Here is an 18,667-nt window from a genome sequence, read left to right as displayed (position 1 = left end):
AACGCCTTACTACATCTCGCACAGATTGGAGGGTTTTGATTTGCCCAGTCGGGCGATGGGCATCAATTGGTTGCGCGACTCCCGTAGCCCTACAGAAATGGCACCAGCCACTCATTAATTACCCAAAAGGATCAGCCGCTACACGAATCGTACGGTCGGCTTCTGACGCCAATGGGATAAATACTGAGATCTAATTCCGGGCGGTGGCTCTGGCGCCGCTCTAGGCCAGCGCCCAAGACCAGCGTAGAATCCGCTTCCAGGCTGCGCCGCAAATCAAAACCCAGACAGCTAAGCTAACGGCCTCTGTCACCTTAATATAGCAGTCAGCACTAAAATAGGCCCCTCTAGACACAAATTTAAGCAAGAAAACAAATCTGCGACCCGTTCCTGCGGGAACCAGGCACCACCAAATTGGGTGGATGGGAGCGAAGAGCTGGAGGGGCCGTAAAATGTTGTTGAAGCGCTCTTGGGGCTGATGACTTTGCTCTCCGATTCTCTCTTTTCGAGCGTTTGAGTTTTTGCCATCTCGTCTGTGTCACGATGGTGCATCTTTGGCGTTCGGCGGCGATAGCGTCAAGCCTCCTCGTTGGGGGCGCATGGGGTACCGATCCCTACAACGCCAAAAACTTCATTCGGAGAACGGGCCATTCGCGTGAGTCTGCAAACGGAGAAACCTCACCTTGGGCAGTACTGATCGACTTTTCTGGGACACAGTTGCGGTGATTGGGAACAACCTCTATGTCGATGGCGGCGAGGTGGCACAGTACATTACGCCCGGAAAGGCCGAGCAAAAGGCTACGCGACAGTGTATGATGATGGACCCTACACCAAAAACCGCGGCTTGAGATGGACTTCTAACCGACCCTTCTACCAAACAGTCAACGATACTCTCGTAATACCGCTGGACCAGAGCTGGAGCAACAAGACCGTCCCCATCAAGGTCATCCCCAAGAACGACGCACCCGTGTTCAACGAAGCCGCATTATGGGTAGATGAGGACCAGACCGCCATGTACATGTGGGGTGGCCAGGCCCCCTGGGGCAACTACACCAAGGAGAAGGCCCTGTGGGGGTTCGACGCCAGCAGCCAGCAGTGGTCCAAGAAGACGCCCTCGAACGTCGACGTCTTCATGAACTTCGTGCGCAGCAGCCTGGCGGCCCGCACGACGTGCCGCGGGACCGGCTTCTACCTCGGCGGCTTTGCGTCCGTCTGGACGGACCCGTCGGTCAAGGCGGGCGGCAACGACTTCCCGGTCCCGGGCATGCTGACCTACGACATGGCGAGCGGCGGCTGGGCCAACCAGTCGACGACGTCCCTCAACACCTACGGCAACCTCGTGGGCGGGTCGCTGTCGTGCCTGCCCAACTTCGGGAAAGACAACAAGGGCCTGGTCATGCTCCTGGGCGGCGAGATCGCGCGGCCCGACGACTACAACCCCAAGAGCGACGGGCTAGTCTCCCTCAGCAACATCACCTTCTGGGACATGGCGACCGAGACCTGGCACTCGCAGCTGGCCACGGGCGACATCCCGTCGCCGCGCAGCCGGGCCTGCGTCGTGGCGGCGGCCAGCCCGAACGGCGGCTCGTACGAGCTCTTTATGTACGGCGGGTACGACGCCGCGGCCAACCGGTCCATGACGGACGTCTACGTCCTCTCAGTCCCGGGCTTCGTCTGGTTCAAGGCCGACCTCGCCACCGGCGCGCCGCGCGTCAGCCAGGCGTGCGCCGTTCTGGGCGGCCAGCGCGGCCGCCAGATGGTCGTCGTCGGCGGCGCCAATAATGACTTGCCTTTCTACAACAAGTTCCGCGACCCCGATCCGTGGCCCAACGGCATCAATGTGTTGGACCTTACGGACTTGCAGTGGAAGGAGCAGTACGATCACGCGGCGGCTGCCTATGAGCCGCCGGCTATGGTGAAGGATTGGTACAATGCAGGGTATGTGTGGTCACAATCTTTATATGATGACTCGCGTCGTGGTGGGCTGTCTCGACTCCTTTCCAGCTTTACTGACAACTCTTCATTAGAAACCAAGATAAGGTGGCCTGGGTCTCAGACGACGTGAAGAAACTGTTCAAGGGCGAAAACGGTTCTTCGAACGGTTACGCACCGTGGACGGGGTCGCACACGGGTTCCATAGTAGGAGGAGCCGTGGGCGGCACCGTCGTCGTCGTCCTGGCCATCCTCGCCTTCCTCCTCATCCGGCGCCGCCGGTCCAAGAAGCAGTGGGCAGCCGCCCAGCAGCAGAAACCCGCCGCCACGTCCGAGTATACCGCCGCCCCGTCAGCGGCGCCAGCTGCGAATAACAGTGTTACCGACAACTACAAGTACCAGCCATACGCGGCCAGTTCGCCTGGGTTATACGAGGCGCCGTCCCCCGACCCGGGGCACAACGTGGTATCGGGGGAGGCGCCGCCTACGGAGCTCCAAGGCCACTATGGGCAGGGGACTGCAGCTCCCCAGGGGCATCATCAGCGGCAAGGGTCGACGGGGCTGCCAATCCTGCACAGCAGCCAGCAGCCGGGCAGGCAGTCGCATTTCTATGAGATGCCTTAGAATGCTGATGCGGGCTTTCGCTGTACCATATTATTAATGAACCTATAGACATTACTCTTCTACATAACCTGTGTTGCAGACTCTCATGGTGGGTAGATACATACAAGGGTATGTCCCTAATTCCAATAACGTTCCGATCAGAGAGCCGTAGTCGGACAATCGAATATGCCCGAGGTGAAAAATCAAGCTCACGGTCAAAGCCCGTGTCATGAGGTATTTTGGAAGAATGTCCGTTTTGTTGACGTGGCTGCCAAGTGGTCATTCGACTACTCTATCCGGTAATATTTTGGTCGGGGCCGGCGACTGGTTACACGGAACTTTGGCCGCGTGTCTATCATTCTGCAGGAGCCCGGCACGGCCGGTCTGGAGGCTACCTGACTGGCCATCGCACCGAATATTGGTTGGTGGTCGGCAGAGTTGGTGGGGAATGGGGCAAATGACAGATCTCCACGGCGAGTGATATTGTCGGTCGTATCTTCGCCGAATGTCAGCACTAGGAAAACAAGAGGGTATCAATTGGCCGAGACTCTGCCTCGGATTGTCTTGCAGAGAGCTTATGGTGTTTTTTGGCCAATATGTGGGGAAGCCTCATGTTCAGCTCGTATATGCACCTTGCGTGTTGTGTGCCCTAGAGATCTTGGGCAAATTAACGGAAGATCGATGCCTAAGTTAAAAAGGTCGGTATAAAAGTCACTGATTCCTTCCTTCCTTACACTATCCGGATTTCGTTGTTGATCTATTGTGTTCATATTCACGAAAATGGCGAAGGGATCGCCCGCTCCCATCGGCAACAGCCGCTTCATGGCCTTTCCCCTGGCTTTTTTTCTGCTAAGCGGAGCTGCTTATCTTTCTATGCAATGGGACCCGATTTCCACCAAGGCCGGCCTGTCAGGCATCTTGTGCCATCAAGCTATTCTCCGGCGATATGAGGTCGACTGCAGGGGTTGGGAGATGCTGCTCGCCTACATGGCCGTCAACGGGGGCTTGGTTATTGGTTGCGTATGGACTGGCTTGCATGATGTTGGAGATGCTATTCTGCTCGTCTCTCGGCTGGGTTCTGTCTTTCTTGCGGGCTTGTACGGCAGTATGCTCGTGTACAGAGCTTTCTTGCATCCCGTTGGCCATTTCCCCGGACCGTTTGCGGCGCGGCTGTCTAACTTATATCAGTACGTTCCTTATCCGGGTGTGCCAGCACCTATCCAACCCCCTCTTGAATATCAAACTAATGATACGGGCACGGCAGCATGAGCGCCATGGCCGGATCGAACAATCGGTACCACCTACATATCCCGAAACTACAAGAGGAGTACGGAGACTTTATCCGTACCGGCCCCCGCGAGCTGACGGTACTCCGCGCCTCGGCCGTCAGTCTCATTTATGGTCCTTCATCGAAATGCATCAAGGCTACTTGGTATGACCAAAACTCGGGAAATCCAGATAAAGTCGGCATAGAGAATATCCGGGACAAAGACAAGCACGGGGTTAGGCGCAGAGCTTGGGATAGGGGTATGGGGCTTAAAGGTGAGTTGTCTCCGAGGAAAGAATTCGCAATGAGTGGCTGACTGGTCTCTTTGCAACGGCAGCTGCGAAAACGTACGAGTCGCGTATCAAAGGCAAGGTTGATGAGTATATGTTGCGAATCGGTACGGGTGGGCCTGTCAACGTTACTCAGGAAACCGAGTTCTATGCGTGGGATGTAATGGGGGACATCGCATTCTCGGTGGACTTTCACATGCTCCGGTATGACCACATTACTTCTGATCGTTGACAGGGAAGTGGAAAGGCTAATTCACCCTTCATAGGACTGGCGTGGAGCACCCAGCTGTAGAAGGGCTTCACTGGGCCATGGCAACGGCCGGGGTGGTCACGAACTTCCCCTGGCTCATGAACATGCTGCGGGTCATCCCGGGCGCCACGGGCAAATTCCAAAAGTTTGCCGATTGGTGCTACGAGCAGGTCGACCTCAAACGCGCCTCCTTGGAACTGGAGAAGGCAGAGGGGAGGGAGCAGGAGCCTCGAGACGTCATGTCCTGGCTCATCAAGGCCCAGCAGGATGGAGACCGCTCGGCGTCCCCTACCGAGTCATCTATTCGAGAAGATGCTCGGACATTGATCTCTGCCGGCAGGTAAGTCATTTCCACCCCTTTTACCGAACGGAGTCAGAAGCGAGTTTGAACTGACATTGGACTTTCAGTGACACTGTTGCGCTCGCTTTTACCAATTTGTAAGTCCGACTCTCCACCTGCGTTGATTCCTTCGACGTGCCTCGAAATTGTCCAGTGAAATAAACTAATATGGACCCTTCAGTCTTTACTTCATGGCCAAAAACCCCTCCATCTACCAAAAGCTACAGAGGCTGCTCGATGCCGAGTTTCCCAGCAGCCAAGCCGAGGACTGGAGCTATGACAGAGTCAAGAAACTACCCTACATAGACCAGCTAATCTACGAAACCCTGCGGCTCCGCCCGCCTGTCCCTATGGGCTTCCTGCGGGAGACGCCCCCCGAGGGTCTGCAGGTGGACGAGGTCTTCATCCCCGGCGGCGTCAACGTCAACGTGCCGATCTGGTCGATCCACCGCGACGAGCGCTACTTCGACCGGGCCCTGGACTTCGTCCCCGAGCGCTGGGAAGAGCTGTCCCCAGATTCGGCGGCCTACATGCCCTTCTTGCGGGGTCCGTTTCAGTGTTCGGGCAAGGCCGTGGCCATGATGCAGCTGCGCATGCTCATTAGCTGTGTCGCGATGCAGTACGACCTGGCCTTCGCGCCAGGTGAGGACGGGGAGGAGTTTTGGGCTGGGGCTAAGGAGACGATGACGCTATGGGTCCCCTCGCTGAAGCTGGTTTTCACGCATAGGTGATCATATAAACATGTAGTATTTGATATGTATATACCTAGGCATATGATGTTTGCTTTCTGGCGTATTTCCGTAAGAGTCCGACCAACCCTAGGCCAAGGCTGTAAATAACCCAATGACGCCCCCAACCATACAACACGCCGCCCGCACTCCATTCAGCTTCGCAAACTTGCCCAACAGCCCTCGCACCTCTTCATCCTCGGCCTCGGACGAGCCCAGGGGTGTCTTCTCCTGCGGCCCGCTGAGATCCGTGAACTGGTTACCCTCGCCCTTGCCCGCGATGCTGTCCGCGGCCGACCGCTGACCCGGCCTGTACCGGCCATTCGCCCCATACCTGGCGGCCTGCGCGCTCCGCGTGCCCCCCTGCTCCTCGTTCTTTTTGATGAGGGCCATGTTGGTGGGCAGCATGAGGCTCGTCACAGGGCCGATGGCGAAGTTGCAGAGCGCGGCCGCCAGGTAGCCACGCGTCTTGGTCCCGGCGAGAACCCGCGCCAACATGCCACCCGTCGCCGCGGGAGGCAGGGCCAGGAACGCGAGGGAGACGAAGCCGGTACCCGCCGCGAACGCCGCCGTGGGCATTAGGTGGGATCCCCGGCTGAAGAGCCACCGAATCGAGGGGAGCGACCGCGACGCCGGCTGCGCCTGCAGCATGGGGATGTCGAAGAGGGACAGGGTCGCGATGCCGCCGGCGACCATGAGAGATGAGGTGATGCTCACGGCCTGCAGCGCTTTTATCGTGATGTTGCTCATGATGAGGTTTTGGATTGAATACTGGAGAAAATAGCTCTTCACGACACCTAAATCTGAGATGATTGGATAGTATGAGCAGCTGGACAGCCAATGTATTGCCATATGCAGGTGTATTCAATATATCTATATATATGAACTTCTCATCCGCGGCAATGCTCAATGTTCCGTAACTTCTCGCACTTTTCGAGATTGACGAAGCCCGACAATGAGGGTAGTCTCATGGTGACTTTGACGTCATTGACTCTTGTGGCCGTGCTAGGATTTGCGCCCGGGTCTACTGGTGTTGACGGCTGCCGACCAGTCATAACTTAGAGCCGGTAGTGATGATGTGCAAAATGCGTACCTACGCCCGAAAACGCGGCTCAGGATGTCTCTTCCCAAATGTTCCTTCCTCCAAGCCCGAGAAGAGCGTCAACCAACTGCCCAAAGCAAGGAACCAGGGGGAAGATAAGCACAATCTTTACGCCGGAGTTAACTCCGAAGTACGTCATAGGGCGTAGCGTTTGAGCTGACACAATTGCCGAATTTGTCCCGGTGCAGACCCCAAGAATTGGCCATGCTACCCAAGTTCAAGAGCAATGTCGCAAATGTCCAAGCAGGTAGTTGTGAATTCAAAACAACCAGAGCAACCAGCTTATCGCCTTGACCATCAATCAGAGAGACTCCTTGGCCAGTAAGTACGCAACCACCTGAAGACATTGCGAATAAATACATACATACTGGTACCTTGAAGAATCTGGCAGCTGTGGCTGATGAACCATGTGGGTCTGTCACCCGTCCACGCACCAAACCCCCCAAACTTCGAATCTAACGCGAATGACTCTCGCGCGTGATGCTTCCTTCCCCCCTTGCAAAAACACCATCGTTCTCCCTTCTGGTTATTGTCCTGATTCTGGTCGGAAAACTGCCAGAAACCCGCCAAGTGATTTTCAGTATGGCGCACGTTTACCATAAGCGGTGATCCCGAACCATGTCCTCCACTCTCCCAACTCCCCAGCCTTCGCTGGTAACACAATCGACTGCGGAAACCATGGCTGCGCCGAATCAGCGCGCTGCTGAGATGGTGGATGCCGTCGCCGAAGAGTTGTCGTCTCTCGTGATACATCCCGAGGAGGAACTCGTCACCAAGCTGGCCAAGGTTTCCAAGACTCCTGCATCTGGATTTGGGGTTTTCGCTACCCAAGACATCCCCAAAGGGGCCCTTATCGCTGTCGAGTCTGCCGTCCTCTCCATACCGGCTGTTCCCGATGAGGAAGCTGCTCCTGAGTTTTGCGCGGCCCTACATCAGCTTCCCAAGGCCAAACTTGAGCGACTGCAAAGTCTCAGTCTCGACCCGCTTGCCTGGAAAGCCGTCAGCGGGGACAATGTTCGCTCGCGCATCTGGCAATGGTGCGAGGACAATCTTGCTAGCAACCAGGGCGGCCAGAGAAAGTCCCACCATGAACTCAGTACCCTCGTTGATCATACTTGTCGGTGCTACGGTATCTTCCTTACCAACAACCTGGAAACCGGCTGTGATTCCGGCCGCGGGGTCTATCCCTTTTTCAGCCGGATGAACCACTCGTGTCGACCCGACATCTTTGAGTTCTTCGACACCAAAACCAAGGAACTCTCCCTTCGTGCGATTCACGACATCAAGGCCGGAGACCAGATCCATTCCACCTACGTGGACCTTTTGCAACCTCGGAAGAAGCGTCAAAAGACACTTGAAGCTTGGGGCTTCCACTGCCAGTGTAAGGCTTGCGCGAACCCGGCCTTCGATGCGCTTAGTGACCGCGCCGTCGAGTTGGACGATATGCTGGAAGAGTATATCTACTACCACGATGACTTCTCGTCAGATACCGACGACGACCATGAGCCTTTATTGAAAGGGCCCGATGAGGCGTTAGGAGTCGCCCAGGACCTCATCCAGATCTTGAAGGATCAAGGCATCTATGGGGAGTCCCTATTCCACGCGTAAGTTGTGACGGAAAGCCCCTTCATGTGTTAAACCTGCCGGTTGTTGGAAAGTACTGTCATTAACACTCAATGCAGATATTGGAACGGCTCTAAGCTCGGCGTTGAAGTTGATGATCTGCAGCTTGCTCTTGACTACGCTCGCGAAGCACGGGACATTGAGGTCTGCTGCGTAGGCCCTGAAGGCAAACTATCCGACGAGGACACGATCGAATGGATGAGCTATCTCGAAAGTCAGATCGCGCATGGCACCGAGAATGGGTCTCTCAGTGCTAAGTTGGCTCATCAGGAGTACGACCCTTCCTCCCCCTGAAACAGGCGACCAAGCAGAGTTATCATTAATGAATCAGTATCCAGCCGAAAACCGGGCATCGGCGTAATAGGGAACTCCGCTTTCACTGAACCGCAATTCCTACCATCTACTGAGTTCCCTTTGATTAGAGGTCTTTGTCAGTACAAGTAACGCATGGACATGGCCAGCATGCAGCTCGCTGTGTCGCCGTGGAAGAAGCATCCCAAGACTTGGACGTTGTGCTCCGAGAAAGGCTAGATAGGGTCTAGGGCATTGACAAGGGGCGCTAAACAAAGAGCTACGGTAGTCATTTTTATGGACCACGCAAGCACAAGGCGTAAGGCTACGCCGGTGCCCAAACCTGAGACCCATATGTAGGGCTTGCAGGACTTCCTGTCCCCCAGGGCGATATGTAGGGCTGCCTACCGACGGCACTTACCACATACGAGTACCCAAAGCGCTTGGCACCGGACAGGCGGGATTCCCCAAGGACCCCGAAACATTCCCGTCATCGAGTCAGAAATAGGCGATCGACCCAGTCATTAAACTTGTTTGCCCCACATATCGGTATCAGGATGAGATCATCCATACGATTTTGATAGTCAACTAAGCCAAGGGAGCAAGTCGACCATTCGATTTAGGGAAACAGCAGGTTATGGACAACCGAAACCAGGTTCCGAATCAACGAGGCGGATGGGTTTTGGTAACATCAAAAGAAATGTATTGTAGATCTCAAAGCAAACACCCGAGCAGGCCGTAGTCGTATAAAGCTCCGGTTCATCCGTCCCTAGCAGGAATGCGACGACCCCTTGCCTTCTCAGCTATCAAATACACTTTTACACTTCCTCACAGACGGACATCAAATCAAATTGACTTGTTACCTGTGACTGGACGTCCCAACACTTAAAAGAGATAACCCACATTAAATCAACCATGGATTACGGCCGGCGCTCCGACCGCTACGGCGACAGCACCCCACGACACCATCATAACCGCCACGCCAGCGACGGCCAGCGCACCACCTACCGTGAAGACTACTACGCACTTCCAACCCCTCACCCCAGAGACACCGATTACTATTACGAAGAAGACTACGAAATCGAGCGGCGGCGACGCCCCGCCCACGGTCGTCGGCAACCGTCGTACTCGGTCGAACCGGTACCTCGGGGCCGTTATATCAGCAGTAGCAGCAAAGGGGGCGACGAGCTGGCCCGGCACCATCACCGGCGACATTCGCACCACCACGAGAGGAAGACATCGAGCCGGTGTACCAAGGACCCCCTGGGCCTGGACCTCAATTGGAAGCAGGCGGCCGAGGCGGCGGCGGGCGCGGCGGCTGTCGAGGTATGGCGGTCGCGGGGCAGCCCGGACCAGGTAAAGCGGGTGGCCACGGCGGCGGCGGGGGCCGTGGCCGTGGACCTGGCGCTCGGTCGGGGCGCGCACGACGAGAAGAATAAGCGGCATGCGGTGGAGAGCGCGGTTGGGGGGTTGGTGTTTGATCGCATGGTGAATGGGTCTAGGAGTAAGCGGTGATGCATTGTCTGAATGCGAGGCGAAAAGGGAGATTGCGATGTGTTTGCGATCGTGGGTTATGGATGAGACTTCGTTTTTGAAGGCGTTATTTGACGAGTGAATGAATGAATGATGAATGGAACGTGCATGGAGAGCTAGCGAGTCTGCGGATATAGACTGCGATAATTGCGTCTTGGTATATAACACAGTGCGACAAGCACCAGGACCGGTGGCGCAGCGGTAGCGCGTCTGATTCCAGTCCAGAAGGTCATCCGTTCAAATCGGGTCCGGTTCATCTTTTTGCTTTTTCTCTGTCGGCATCGCCCTATCTTTCAGAATACTATCAAGTTTTATATATACTTGGTTTCATTTTTATTTCTCCGGACTATTGTGTTCCACACCGCATTAATATTTTCCAATGTCGAGGTTGGTGGCCGAAACTGAAACCACCCCTGTCTTTTCACGCCAGCGGCTCTGCGGAGCCCCTGTGTTCAGCCGAAAGCCGCCAAGGAGCCAGGGTGGACAAATGGCTTACTGTATCGCGAAAACTGCTTTGCTGTATGAAAGCTTTTTCGCCACAGTGTCACCTCTGGATACTTCAATTCTCCGCAGCATGCAACGATGCTGAACCTATCAATCGGAATTGTCCCTTGGTGGATAGATAGTCGGTATGTAACCGACATGCTATATTCCGGAGTCATTCGCCTGGAAAAGGGGGGAAATGATTGCGCTGGGGTAGGTGTCGAGTTCTAGCCGCATCTGCCCCCTACCGCCCGTTGCCAATTCCACTACTGAGATCCAGTACCCACCCTTAGGTTAGTGCCCGGATGTCCTGCCGCTGCTACCGACGGGACCTCAAGCTAGCCAGGTCGCACAGAGTGGGAGGGAGAGGCAGGAGGGAACATTTCTTTGGACATGCGACCAATCCAACAGAGCGACGGTATTAATGCTTCTTCAAATGCGTGTGGCGTACATGTATGATGCAGTGTCGGCCAGTGATGACAGTAGAATCGGCAATTTGTTTCGCGTGCACGCCTTCTGTCGGTACTCACCTAGCCAAGCCACCCGACACAGGCTGGCTAAGAGCTAATGTTTAATGCGACCTCGGTGGTTTGGGTGCGATTCCTTCATCGGCGACCTGGCCAGGGGTCGTCGGCCCTTTCTCTCCAATCAAGTTGCGCTGCACTACTGACTGTGACTGGACATTTTGCTCTGCTGGCGGTGGATGGAGACGATTCTGGAGACGACAACCAGCAAACATTTCTGCGATGGGGTTTCTTTCTGTGGCGGAAGAAAAAAGCAAGTGCAGCAGCCCAGTCCACGGAACCGAGACAAGGGTTCCATTTGGGGGCGATCTCATCCCTATCTAGGCCCTATCAAGAACGTCTCGGGCACCTGCTCTCGGGCACCTGCTGGAATCCAGCTTGCCAGCTATCTCCTCCCATACGAACCCCGCATGAGTTCCAAGACACTTGCAGGCTCTTGTGCTACCCACAGCGAAATCTAGATTAGGCCGGCTACTGAGGCCTAGGCAGCTTCAGGCGAGACCCGCTACTTATTCCATCTTTAGCTTGAAGATATATATATCGCCATGGTCACTGCGGTCGACGTCGGCCAAGTGGCGCATCCCAATATTTGCCAGAACACCTGTCGTCGCTTCAATCCCCTCTGGTTAGGGCTACAATCTCTTTGACGGCCGATCGTCATCGCCAATTCGCCGACAACATGCAGCGGACAGAGAAGAAGGCCAGCGTCGGCACCAATGAGGCGGAGATGATGGCGTCCCCTTCGCAATCGGTCAACGCGTCCCAGGAGAACCTCGCCATTCTCCAGACCCGCACGCGGAGACTCTTCAACAAATGGCAACTCTTCGCCCTGTCGCTCATGTACATGAGCACCTGGAGTGCCGTGCCGGGGTAAGCCAAGCAGCCAGCCGTTCCCGGCAAGTACCCGTGATGGGCGCGCTTACTGACGACGTGCCTCCCTTCAGCAACATGTACTACGCCATGTACAACGGCGGCCCCGCGGCCTACGTCGGCAGCTACATCGTCATCGCGGTGGGCGCCCTGTGCCAGACGGCGTCGTTCAGCGAGCTGGCCTCGATCCAGCCCATCGCGGGCGCGCAGTACTACTGGACGTACCATTTCGCGCCCGCGGGTAGCCGGCGCTTCCTGACCTGGATCCAGGGTTGGGTGACCTGGACGGGTTACGTCGCGACCTTTGCCAGCAGCGTCAACTTCGGCACCGCCGTGCTCGAGGGCATCATCGAGCTCAACTACCCGGACTACGTCGTCGAGGGCTGGCGCACCACCCTCATCAGCCTCGCCACCCTCGCCGTCATTACGTTGGTCAACCTGTTCGCGTTCCGGGCCGTGCCCTGGTTTGACTTGTTTAGCGGCGTGCTCAACATACTGCTGTTCGTCGCCTTCATGATCATCTTCCTCGTCATGGCCCCCAAGAACAGCGGCGACATTTTCCGGCAGACGAATGTGGCGTCCGGGTGGGACAACTACTACGCGGCCAGCCAGATCGGCTCGCTGTCCAACGTCTGGCTATTCATCGGTAAGCTTGTCATCCCACGAGTAGTAATTCGAAGAGTACTGACCCAGCCCAGGTTTCGAGGCGGTGATCCACATGGGCGAGGAGACCAAGGACGCCAAGAAGATCGTGCCGCAGTCGCTGTTCTGGTCCATCTTCGCCGGCGTCGCCATGGGCTTCGTGACGCTGGTGGTCACCATCATCTGCATGCCGTCGGTGGAGGTGATCCTGGACGCGGCGAGCCCCGTCATCGCGGTGCTGCTGCACGTGACGCGGTCGCAGACCATGACGACGGCGCTGGGCGGGTTCCTGTACTTCCTCAACGTCAGCGCGTCCATGGGCAACATGACGTCGGTCTCGCGCCTGACCTGGGCCTGGGCCCGCGACGGCGCCCTCCCGCGCTGGCTCGGCCACGTCGACGGCCGCTACCTGATCCCCTTCCGCGCCGTCTGGCTGACCTCGTTCCTCGTCGCGCTGCTGACGCTGCTCAACCTCGGCAGCGCCACCTACATCGCCCTCGGCGCCATCACCTCGCTCTCGTCCATGGCCATGTACATGAGCTACGCCGTCGTCTTCGCCGTCGTGCTGTACGCGCGGTCCACCAGCAGCGGCATCGAGCTGGGGCCCTGGAACATGGGCCGCTGGGGCTACGCGGTCAACGTGGTGGCCCTCGCCTACACCGTCTACGTCATCGTCTGGCTGCCGTTCCCGCAGACCACGCCCGTCGACGCGTCCGAGATGAACTACAGCGGGCCCATGCTGGCGGCGGTGCTGATCCTCGCGGCGTCGCTTTGGGTGTTCCGGCGGAAGCGCTGGGAGGGGCCCAACCGGGCGGTGGTGGATATTGCGCTCAAGGAGGCGGAGGACTGATGATTATTTATGTCTTCGAATAAAATGTATATATGTCAGTTTTATAAATACAAGAAAAGAATTTAGATGTATGGTATGTACAATGTTGACTAATATCCTCTCCCGCCTTTGTAAAGAACAAAAAACTCCATGTCAGTCCAACACCCCGTCTCGTCTCGGCGTGTAAAGCAACAAGAAATTGCATCTCGATGTTCAAAAAATGAGGGTCGCTATCGCGGGGTGGTTATTTACTATTGGAGGACCATGAAGTTGTTAGCATCAGGATTCCCGTTGATCGCTCTGTCACATCATATCTCGGGGCGCCCGGTACGGCGTAGGGTCGGGGACACTGTATCTGCTCGAAGCGTACGACTCAATGAAATGCGTGTTGCGCCACTCGTCCGGGGGCGACTCCACCATGGTCCTGCCATCCTCCATGGAAGAGGACTGTGAGTGGAAATGGGGAAACTCGTTCGTGCTGTAGGCCGCCAGCGTCCTTACCTTCTGAGAGTGGTGCGCGATGTCCTCCAGAGGTATCCCGACCGCCTCGCCGAGGCCGCGGAACGACTCGGGCGGGGAGGGAAGGGGCCGGGGGATCTCGCTTTTGGGCTCCATGGTCGACGGCAACTTGCCCGGGCCCGGGTCCTTGGAGCGGTCGGCGTAGGTCGCAATGGCCTCGGAGATGCGCGCCGCCAGCTTGGGCAGCAGCAGCGACTGCCCGTGGTCCCGGTCCGGCAGGTACATGAGCTCGATGTCGCCGCGGCCCGTCCACGTCGTCCACGTCTTTTCGAGTTCTTTCAGGTCCGCGTACGAGGTCTGGTCCACGCGGCCGTAGTACATGTAGCTCGCCACGGCGGGCCCGTCCAGCACGCAGTCCCGGCCCGCCACGACGGCCGTCGTGCGCCGCCCGGCGAAGTCCTCGCGGAACAGGATGTGCTCCGGCCAGTTGAGCCGCCGGCAGACGGTGTGGGCGATCATGGGGTCCTTGCCGGCGCCGAAGTCGATCTCGATCTCGGGCGTGGTGACGCCCCTGCGCCGCGTGATGTTGTAGGCGACGTTGGGCAGGTGCAGCAGGATGGCGACGGGGTCGCACAGGATCATCGAGTTGATCTTGGGCCCCACCTCGGGGTGCTCCAGCAGGGGCCGCGCCATGAAGGTGCCGTACGAGTGGCCCACCAGCACGAAGTCCTCCATGTCCTGCTGCCGCAGGATCTGGGCCACGGCCCGGGCGAAGACGCCCGGCGGCACGCCCTCGGGGCAGATGCGGTTCGAGGCGTTCATGATCTCGACGGCGACGACGCCGATGTCGCGCGGGATCGAGGGCAGCCAGGTCATGTAGGTCGGCACGCCGATGCCGATGCCGTGGATGAAGAGCACGGGCCGGTGTGTTTTGGAGCGGTGGGGCCGGCAGAAGTAGCTGAAGTCCTTGGACGCCGACGCCCGCGGCGCCAGCAGCGTCATGGGCCGGAAGGGGAAGACGGAGAAGAAGGTCCGGCGCGGCTGCCGGTAGAAGGTGAAGCCCTTGGCGGCGAGGAAGGCCCAGCTGGCGACCTCGGTGAAGCTCATGAAGAAGTACCAGAGCAGCGGGCGGTGGTACATGTCGACGGGCTCCAGGTTGAGCCGCATCGGCCGCCCCTCGGCCCTACCGGGGGGCAGCAGGAGGCCGGCCTGGTCCTGGGCGTCGTCGACGTACTCGTCCAGCTCGTCCCACTCGGCCGGGCTCAGCTCGCGGCTCTCCTTGGCGAAGAGGGCCCAGGCCAGCCAGTCCTTGACGTTGTCGCGGTAGATCTGGTCGATGTGCGCCTGGCAGAACCACTTGCGCACAAAGAGCCGCACGTCAGGCACGTTCTTGAGGATGTTGGCGATGAGCTTGCGCCGCTCCGCCCGCGACATGGGCGTCATCGGCATCCCCGGCCGCTGCAGCCGCGCCTTGAAGGGCAGGAACCATACGAAGTACCACAGGATCTCGATGGCACCGTATGCCTCGATGGCGATGGACACGGGGTGCGCGATGCCCGCCCGCCCGAAGGCAAAGGCGACGAGGAAGAAGTAGGCCAGGCACCAGAGGCCGATGTAGGTGACCGAGTACTTGAGACCCACCACGGCCGCGTAGGTCCATGGGTTGTGGTCGAGAAGCATTCTCAAAGAATGTTTGTCTCTTATGTATTAGGAAAGGAAAAACCTAGTCGGCTAACGTAAGGAAATCTATGGTCAAACCAACCAAACAACATCAAATTCTTTCAGAAAGGCGGAAGGGTGCAGCATCGTTTTAATCGCTCGCTGCAACTGATGGGAAGGGAGTGATGGACGTCGACACTTTGACAGGACCATTTGAGACGACGGAATTCAGATGCGCGCACAGATGGATAGGGTCCAACCTAATTGGCATGGGAGAGGGGAGGGGGGCCACGTGCTGTGTGTCGGTCGGTGAGACTGTCAGCATGCGATAGGGAGAACGAAACAAACAAACTTTGGAGGATATGGAATACCTTTGGGCCTTGACACACCTTGCCCCCCTCTTCGGCTTGTCAAACGGCGGGATGCGATGGGCCTCGGCTCCGCGTCGTATTCGAAACGGCCTTGCACAGCCACCCGGAAACACTTGTTGGAGAACCGAGTGGAGAGTACCGGTTCATGCATCTTACGAATGCGACTACTTACCTATCCTCCCTCTGTTTGACTAGTTCCTTATAAGTGATTACAGGGGAGAAGAGGGCCAGGCACTTCGCATGAATGCCTGGGCTACAGGTTGCACTGCCGCTGGAGTAGGAATGGGATCCTCCCGCTTAAGGACCGTGGCAGCGTAAATGGTACAGACAAGTTGCCACACTTGATTGATCTGATGAGCAAATCGCATCTACAGATCGGCCGAAAAGGAAACATGGTATGTCTGAAACGAGCCAGATAGCTAGCTATCACAGCTTAGTCGGGCCGCTAACCGACAGACCCGGAATATGCCATTTCTCACGTCAAGGCTCTTAAGCTTTTCCCCACGGCGGCGGCCTCGGTTAGTAGGTAGCTGATCAATTGACAGCTACGAAAACCACTGCATCGGCATAGAATCCGTCCAATGGTCACACAATACATGATTCGTGGCGCGTGGTCCATACCAGTGGTAAGTTGCCAATTTTTGGGTACTGTGAAGAATGATTGTGCGAGTACGTCCAGTACCACCTCGGTGTCCCTGATTGTTCCAAAGTAAGTAAGCAAAAAGACCACGAGGGTCAGCATTGTGACAGTGACAGGTGGGGGGTCAGACACCACCGATAGGTATTGCATCTGATCGCGACGGTTCTTTTTTGGTAAGCGCTGCCAAGGAACACCAAAACGAACATGAAGATGAGCCTCGATCATTGGAATTGAAGAGCGACGCAACGCGATACCGCAAAACGTCGACTGAAGTAGCTCGATACTTGACACTTGACACGAAACATAATGTGCTTCTATGCCAAATGGTACCTAAACATGTTCAACGTTCCGTCTGAAAGTCCACGTATCAAGTGGCCCTCAGCCCCAAAGGCGCAAGCAGTTCAACACGAAAGACTGATGATGCCCATTTTTGCCACTCCCGCTCTTGTCATGCAGGTGTTACCAGTAACACACTGCTTTACCAGGTGCATCATAAGTAACAGCCGTGGCAGCTGCATATTTCTCATCTTCGCAACCAAAATTGATAAAAGGGGTATGTAATCCGAAGGTTGGAGTTCTGGTCGTAGGCAGGATTAACCAGATTGCTAACAGAGTGTTCGGCATCACCATCTGTTCTTCGAGGTGGCATATCGCTTTGCTTGCAGTATGATGTGCCCACCCCAGGGCAATAGCTCAAGACCCCAGAGGGGCTGTACAGACCGACATCTTCATCTTGAGTTTGGGGATTGGAAACGAAGCAAGCGATGTTTTGAATGACAGATCTAGGATCGGTAGCAAGCTCTCTCACTGCAACCCGGCTGATATGTCACTGGCGCTGAGAGCAGGCAGGAGAAGAGGTCGCTGAAAGCAGAGCTCTTCAGTGGGGTGGTTCAACCAGCACCCTTCTAATAAGCTTTGCATACGCCCAACTGAAGCCTCAAGCTACTTACACTGAGCCCCACTGCTAACTCCTGCCTACAAAAACCCCAAACCCCCAAACCCCATGACCAATGGCACTTGCTTTGCCAGCAAATTCCTTGTCCAATCTACTTACCCAACTCACATCAAACCCCCCAAACAGGCGTCGGCAATGACGGTGAACCTGAGCCGATTCATTTGCATGGAGGTATGGCAAATGACTGGTACCATACCCGCACAAACCACTGGCAGCACTGTTGGATCATTCAAAGCTGCCGCCATTTGCACGCGGCGCTACATACCACCATATTTTTGCTCTTCACGAGTACGTGCAAATGGCATCTCTACACCAATGACGGCGACGTCGGAGGTGCTGCAACTTGGGATCACATGCTGGCTCACCCGATTGCAGACGGCCCCAGAAGGATCTCTTCTTCACACCCTGAGCGAACTCAAGAATGCAATGAAAAGACAGGGTTTGCGTCGTCTGGAGGCAGTGTAAATGCGGAATCCTCAGACGCCTCCATTGATATCCCACCAGTGACGATGAGGCACCCGACCATAGAGAGGGACGGAGCCCAGTTCTGGTTGTTGATGTTATTCCTATCATAAACAAGAAAACAAAAGGAGGACAGAAAGAGATCTGGAGGCCGGGGAGATGAATTACTCGAGGATTCCAAGTGCTGCATGGCCCAGAACAGTGGCTTCAAAAGACCACCTGGGCGCAGCTTCTCGAGAAGTAGTTGGATTGTTCAATGCTACTTGGGTATGTTGGTTTGTGTCGGGGCAGGCCTAGGGGGTATGACGTATGGAGGGCAGTGTTGACGAGGAAGTCGCAGGAGAGGCCGGTGATGCGGCGCTTGATCCAACCCCCAGCGGGAAACAGCGACATGCAAGAAGGTGCTTGTGGATGATGAAACGACTGCTCCGCGGCTGCAATTGCTTTGCTCTTTGTCTGTCTCGAGCAGCAGCTGCACAAAATCGGCGCGAGTGCAAGTCACGACTGACACAACATCAGACCCAGCTCTCTGCATCATAGCGTTACTGTGCTCAAGTGAGCACAGGTAATGGTTTCTTCCTTCCCCATGTGTAATGTAGAACCGCCCATCAAGGTCCCCTGCACCGTGCAGTCCAACGGGTTCATTAGATTGCAAGCACCTTCCAGCATAATTTACATTCGAAGCACAGCTAGCTTCGACGTCATCGAATACACCCAGTCGGGTGATCCCAAATCACTACCTATACAGGTATTGCAGCACGTCGATGTGTGGATATTACCTATCGGATCCTCTTCCTGCCTCCATCAGCCCCTATCT

At 56.4% G+C, this 18,667-nt stretch overlaps 7 protein-coding genes across 7 annotated transcripts; 5 read left to right on the top strand and 2 right to left on the bottom strand.

Moving 5' to 3' along the window:
- Nucleotides 1–540: 540 nt before the first annotated feature.
- On the top strand, nt 541–2,553 carry PG985_013611 (Kelch repeat-containing protein; the record flags this gene model as incomplete). Its single annotated transcript, XM_066833377.1, has 3 exons — nt 541–652; nt 783–1,935; nt 2,025–2,553. 3 exons carry the CDS (start codon nt 541–543, stop codon nt 2,551–2,553), a joined length of 1,794 nt encoding a protein of 597 aa, XP_066678117.1.
- Nucleotides 2,554–3,312: 759 nt separating this feature from the next.
- On the top strand, nt 3,313–5,410 carry PG985_013610 (cytochrome P450; the record flags this gene model as incomplete). The annotated part of the gene is made up of 6 exons (XM_066833376.1): nt 3,313–3,719; nt 3,797–4,074; nt 4,137–4,293; nt 4,356–4,679; nt 4,748–4,777; nt 4,861–5,410. 6 exons carry the CDS (start codon nt 3,313–3,315, stop codon nt 5,408–5,410), a joined length of 1,746 nt encoding a protein of 581 aa, XP_066678116.1.
- An 87-nt stretch (nt 5,411–5,497) lies between these two features.
- PG985_013609 (uncharacterized protein) lies at nt 5,498–6,157 on the bottom strand (the record flags this gene model as incomplete). The annotated part of the gene is made up of 1 exon (XM_066833375.1): nt 5,498–6,157. One exon carries the CDS (start codon nt 6,155–6,157, stop codon nt 5,498–5,500), a length of 660 nt encoding a protein of 219 aa, XP_066678115.1.
- Nucleotides 6,158–7,127: 970 nt separating this feature from the next.
- Nucleotides 7,128–8,426, top strand: PG985_013608 (SET domain-containing protein; the record flags this gene model as incomplete). The annotated part of the gene is made up of 2 exons (XM_066833374.1): nt 7,128–8,113; nt 8,192–8,426. The coding sequence occupies 2 exons, from the start codon at nt 7,128–7,130 to the stop codon at nt 8,424–8,426; spliced, it is 1,221 nt and encodes a 406-aa protein (XP_066678114.1).
- A 912-nt stretch (nt 8,427–9,338) lies between these two features.
- PG985_013607 (uncharacterized protein) lies at nt 9,339–9,938 on the top strand (the record flags this gene model as incomplete). Its single annotated transcript, XM_066833373.1, has 1 exon — nt 9,339–9,938. The coding sequence occupies one exon, from the start codon at nt 9,339–9,341 to the stop codon at nt 9,936–9,938; it is 600 nt and encodes a 199-aa protein (XP_066678113.1).
- Nucleotides 9,939–11,642: 1,704 nt separating this feature from the next.
- On the top strand, nt 11,643–13,325 carry PG985_013606 (GABA permease; the record flags this gene model as incomplete). Its single annotated transcript, XM_066833372.1, has 3 exons — nt 11,643–11,833; nt 11,908–12,479; nt 12,532–13,325. 3 exons carry the CDS (start codon nt 11,643–11,645, stop codon nt 13,323–13,325), a joined length of 1,557 nt encoding a protein of 518 aa, XP_066678112.1.
- Nucleotides 13,326–13,607: 282 nt separating this feature from the next.
- PG985_013605 (uncharacterized protein) lies at nt 13,608–15,443 on the bottom strand (the record flags this gene model as incomplete). Its single annotated transcript, XM_066833371.1, has 1 exon — nt 13,608–15,443. The coding sequence occupies one exon, from the start codon at nt 15,441–15,443 to the stop codon at nt 13,608–13,610; it is 1,836 nt and encodes a 611-aa protein (XP_066678111.1).
- Between the last annotated feature and the right edge of the window lie 3,224 nt (nt 15,444–18,667).

The sequence above is a fragment of the Apiospora marii genome (genome assembly GCF_038362585.1).
Source record: "Apiospora marii strain CBS 49790 chromosome Unknown utg000011l_segment0_segment0, whole genome shotgun sequence".
In the NCBI taxonomy this organism is placed as follows: Eukaryota; Fungi; Ascomycota; class Sordariomycetes; order Amphisphaeriales; family Apiosporaceae; genus Apiospora; species Apiospora marii.
The sequence above is the reverse complement of the archived record's forward strand: the minus strand, read 5'-3'. Positions and strand labels throughout refer to the sequence as shown.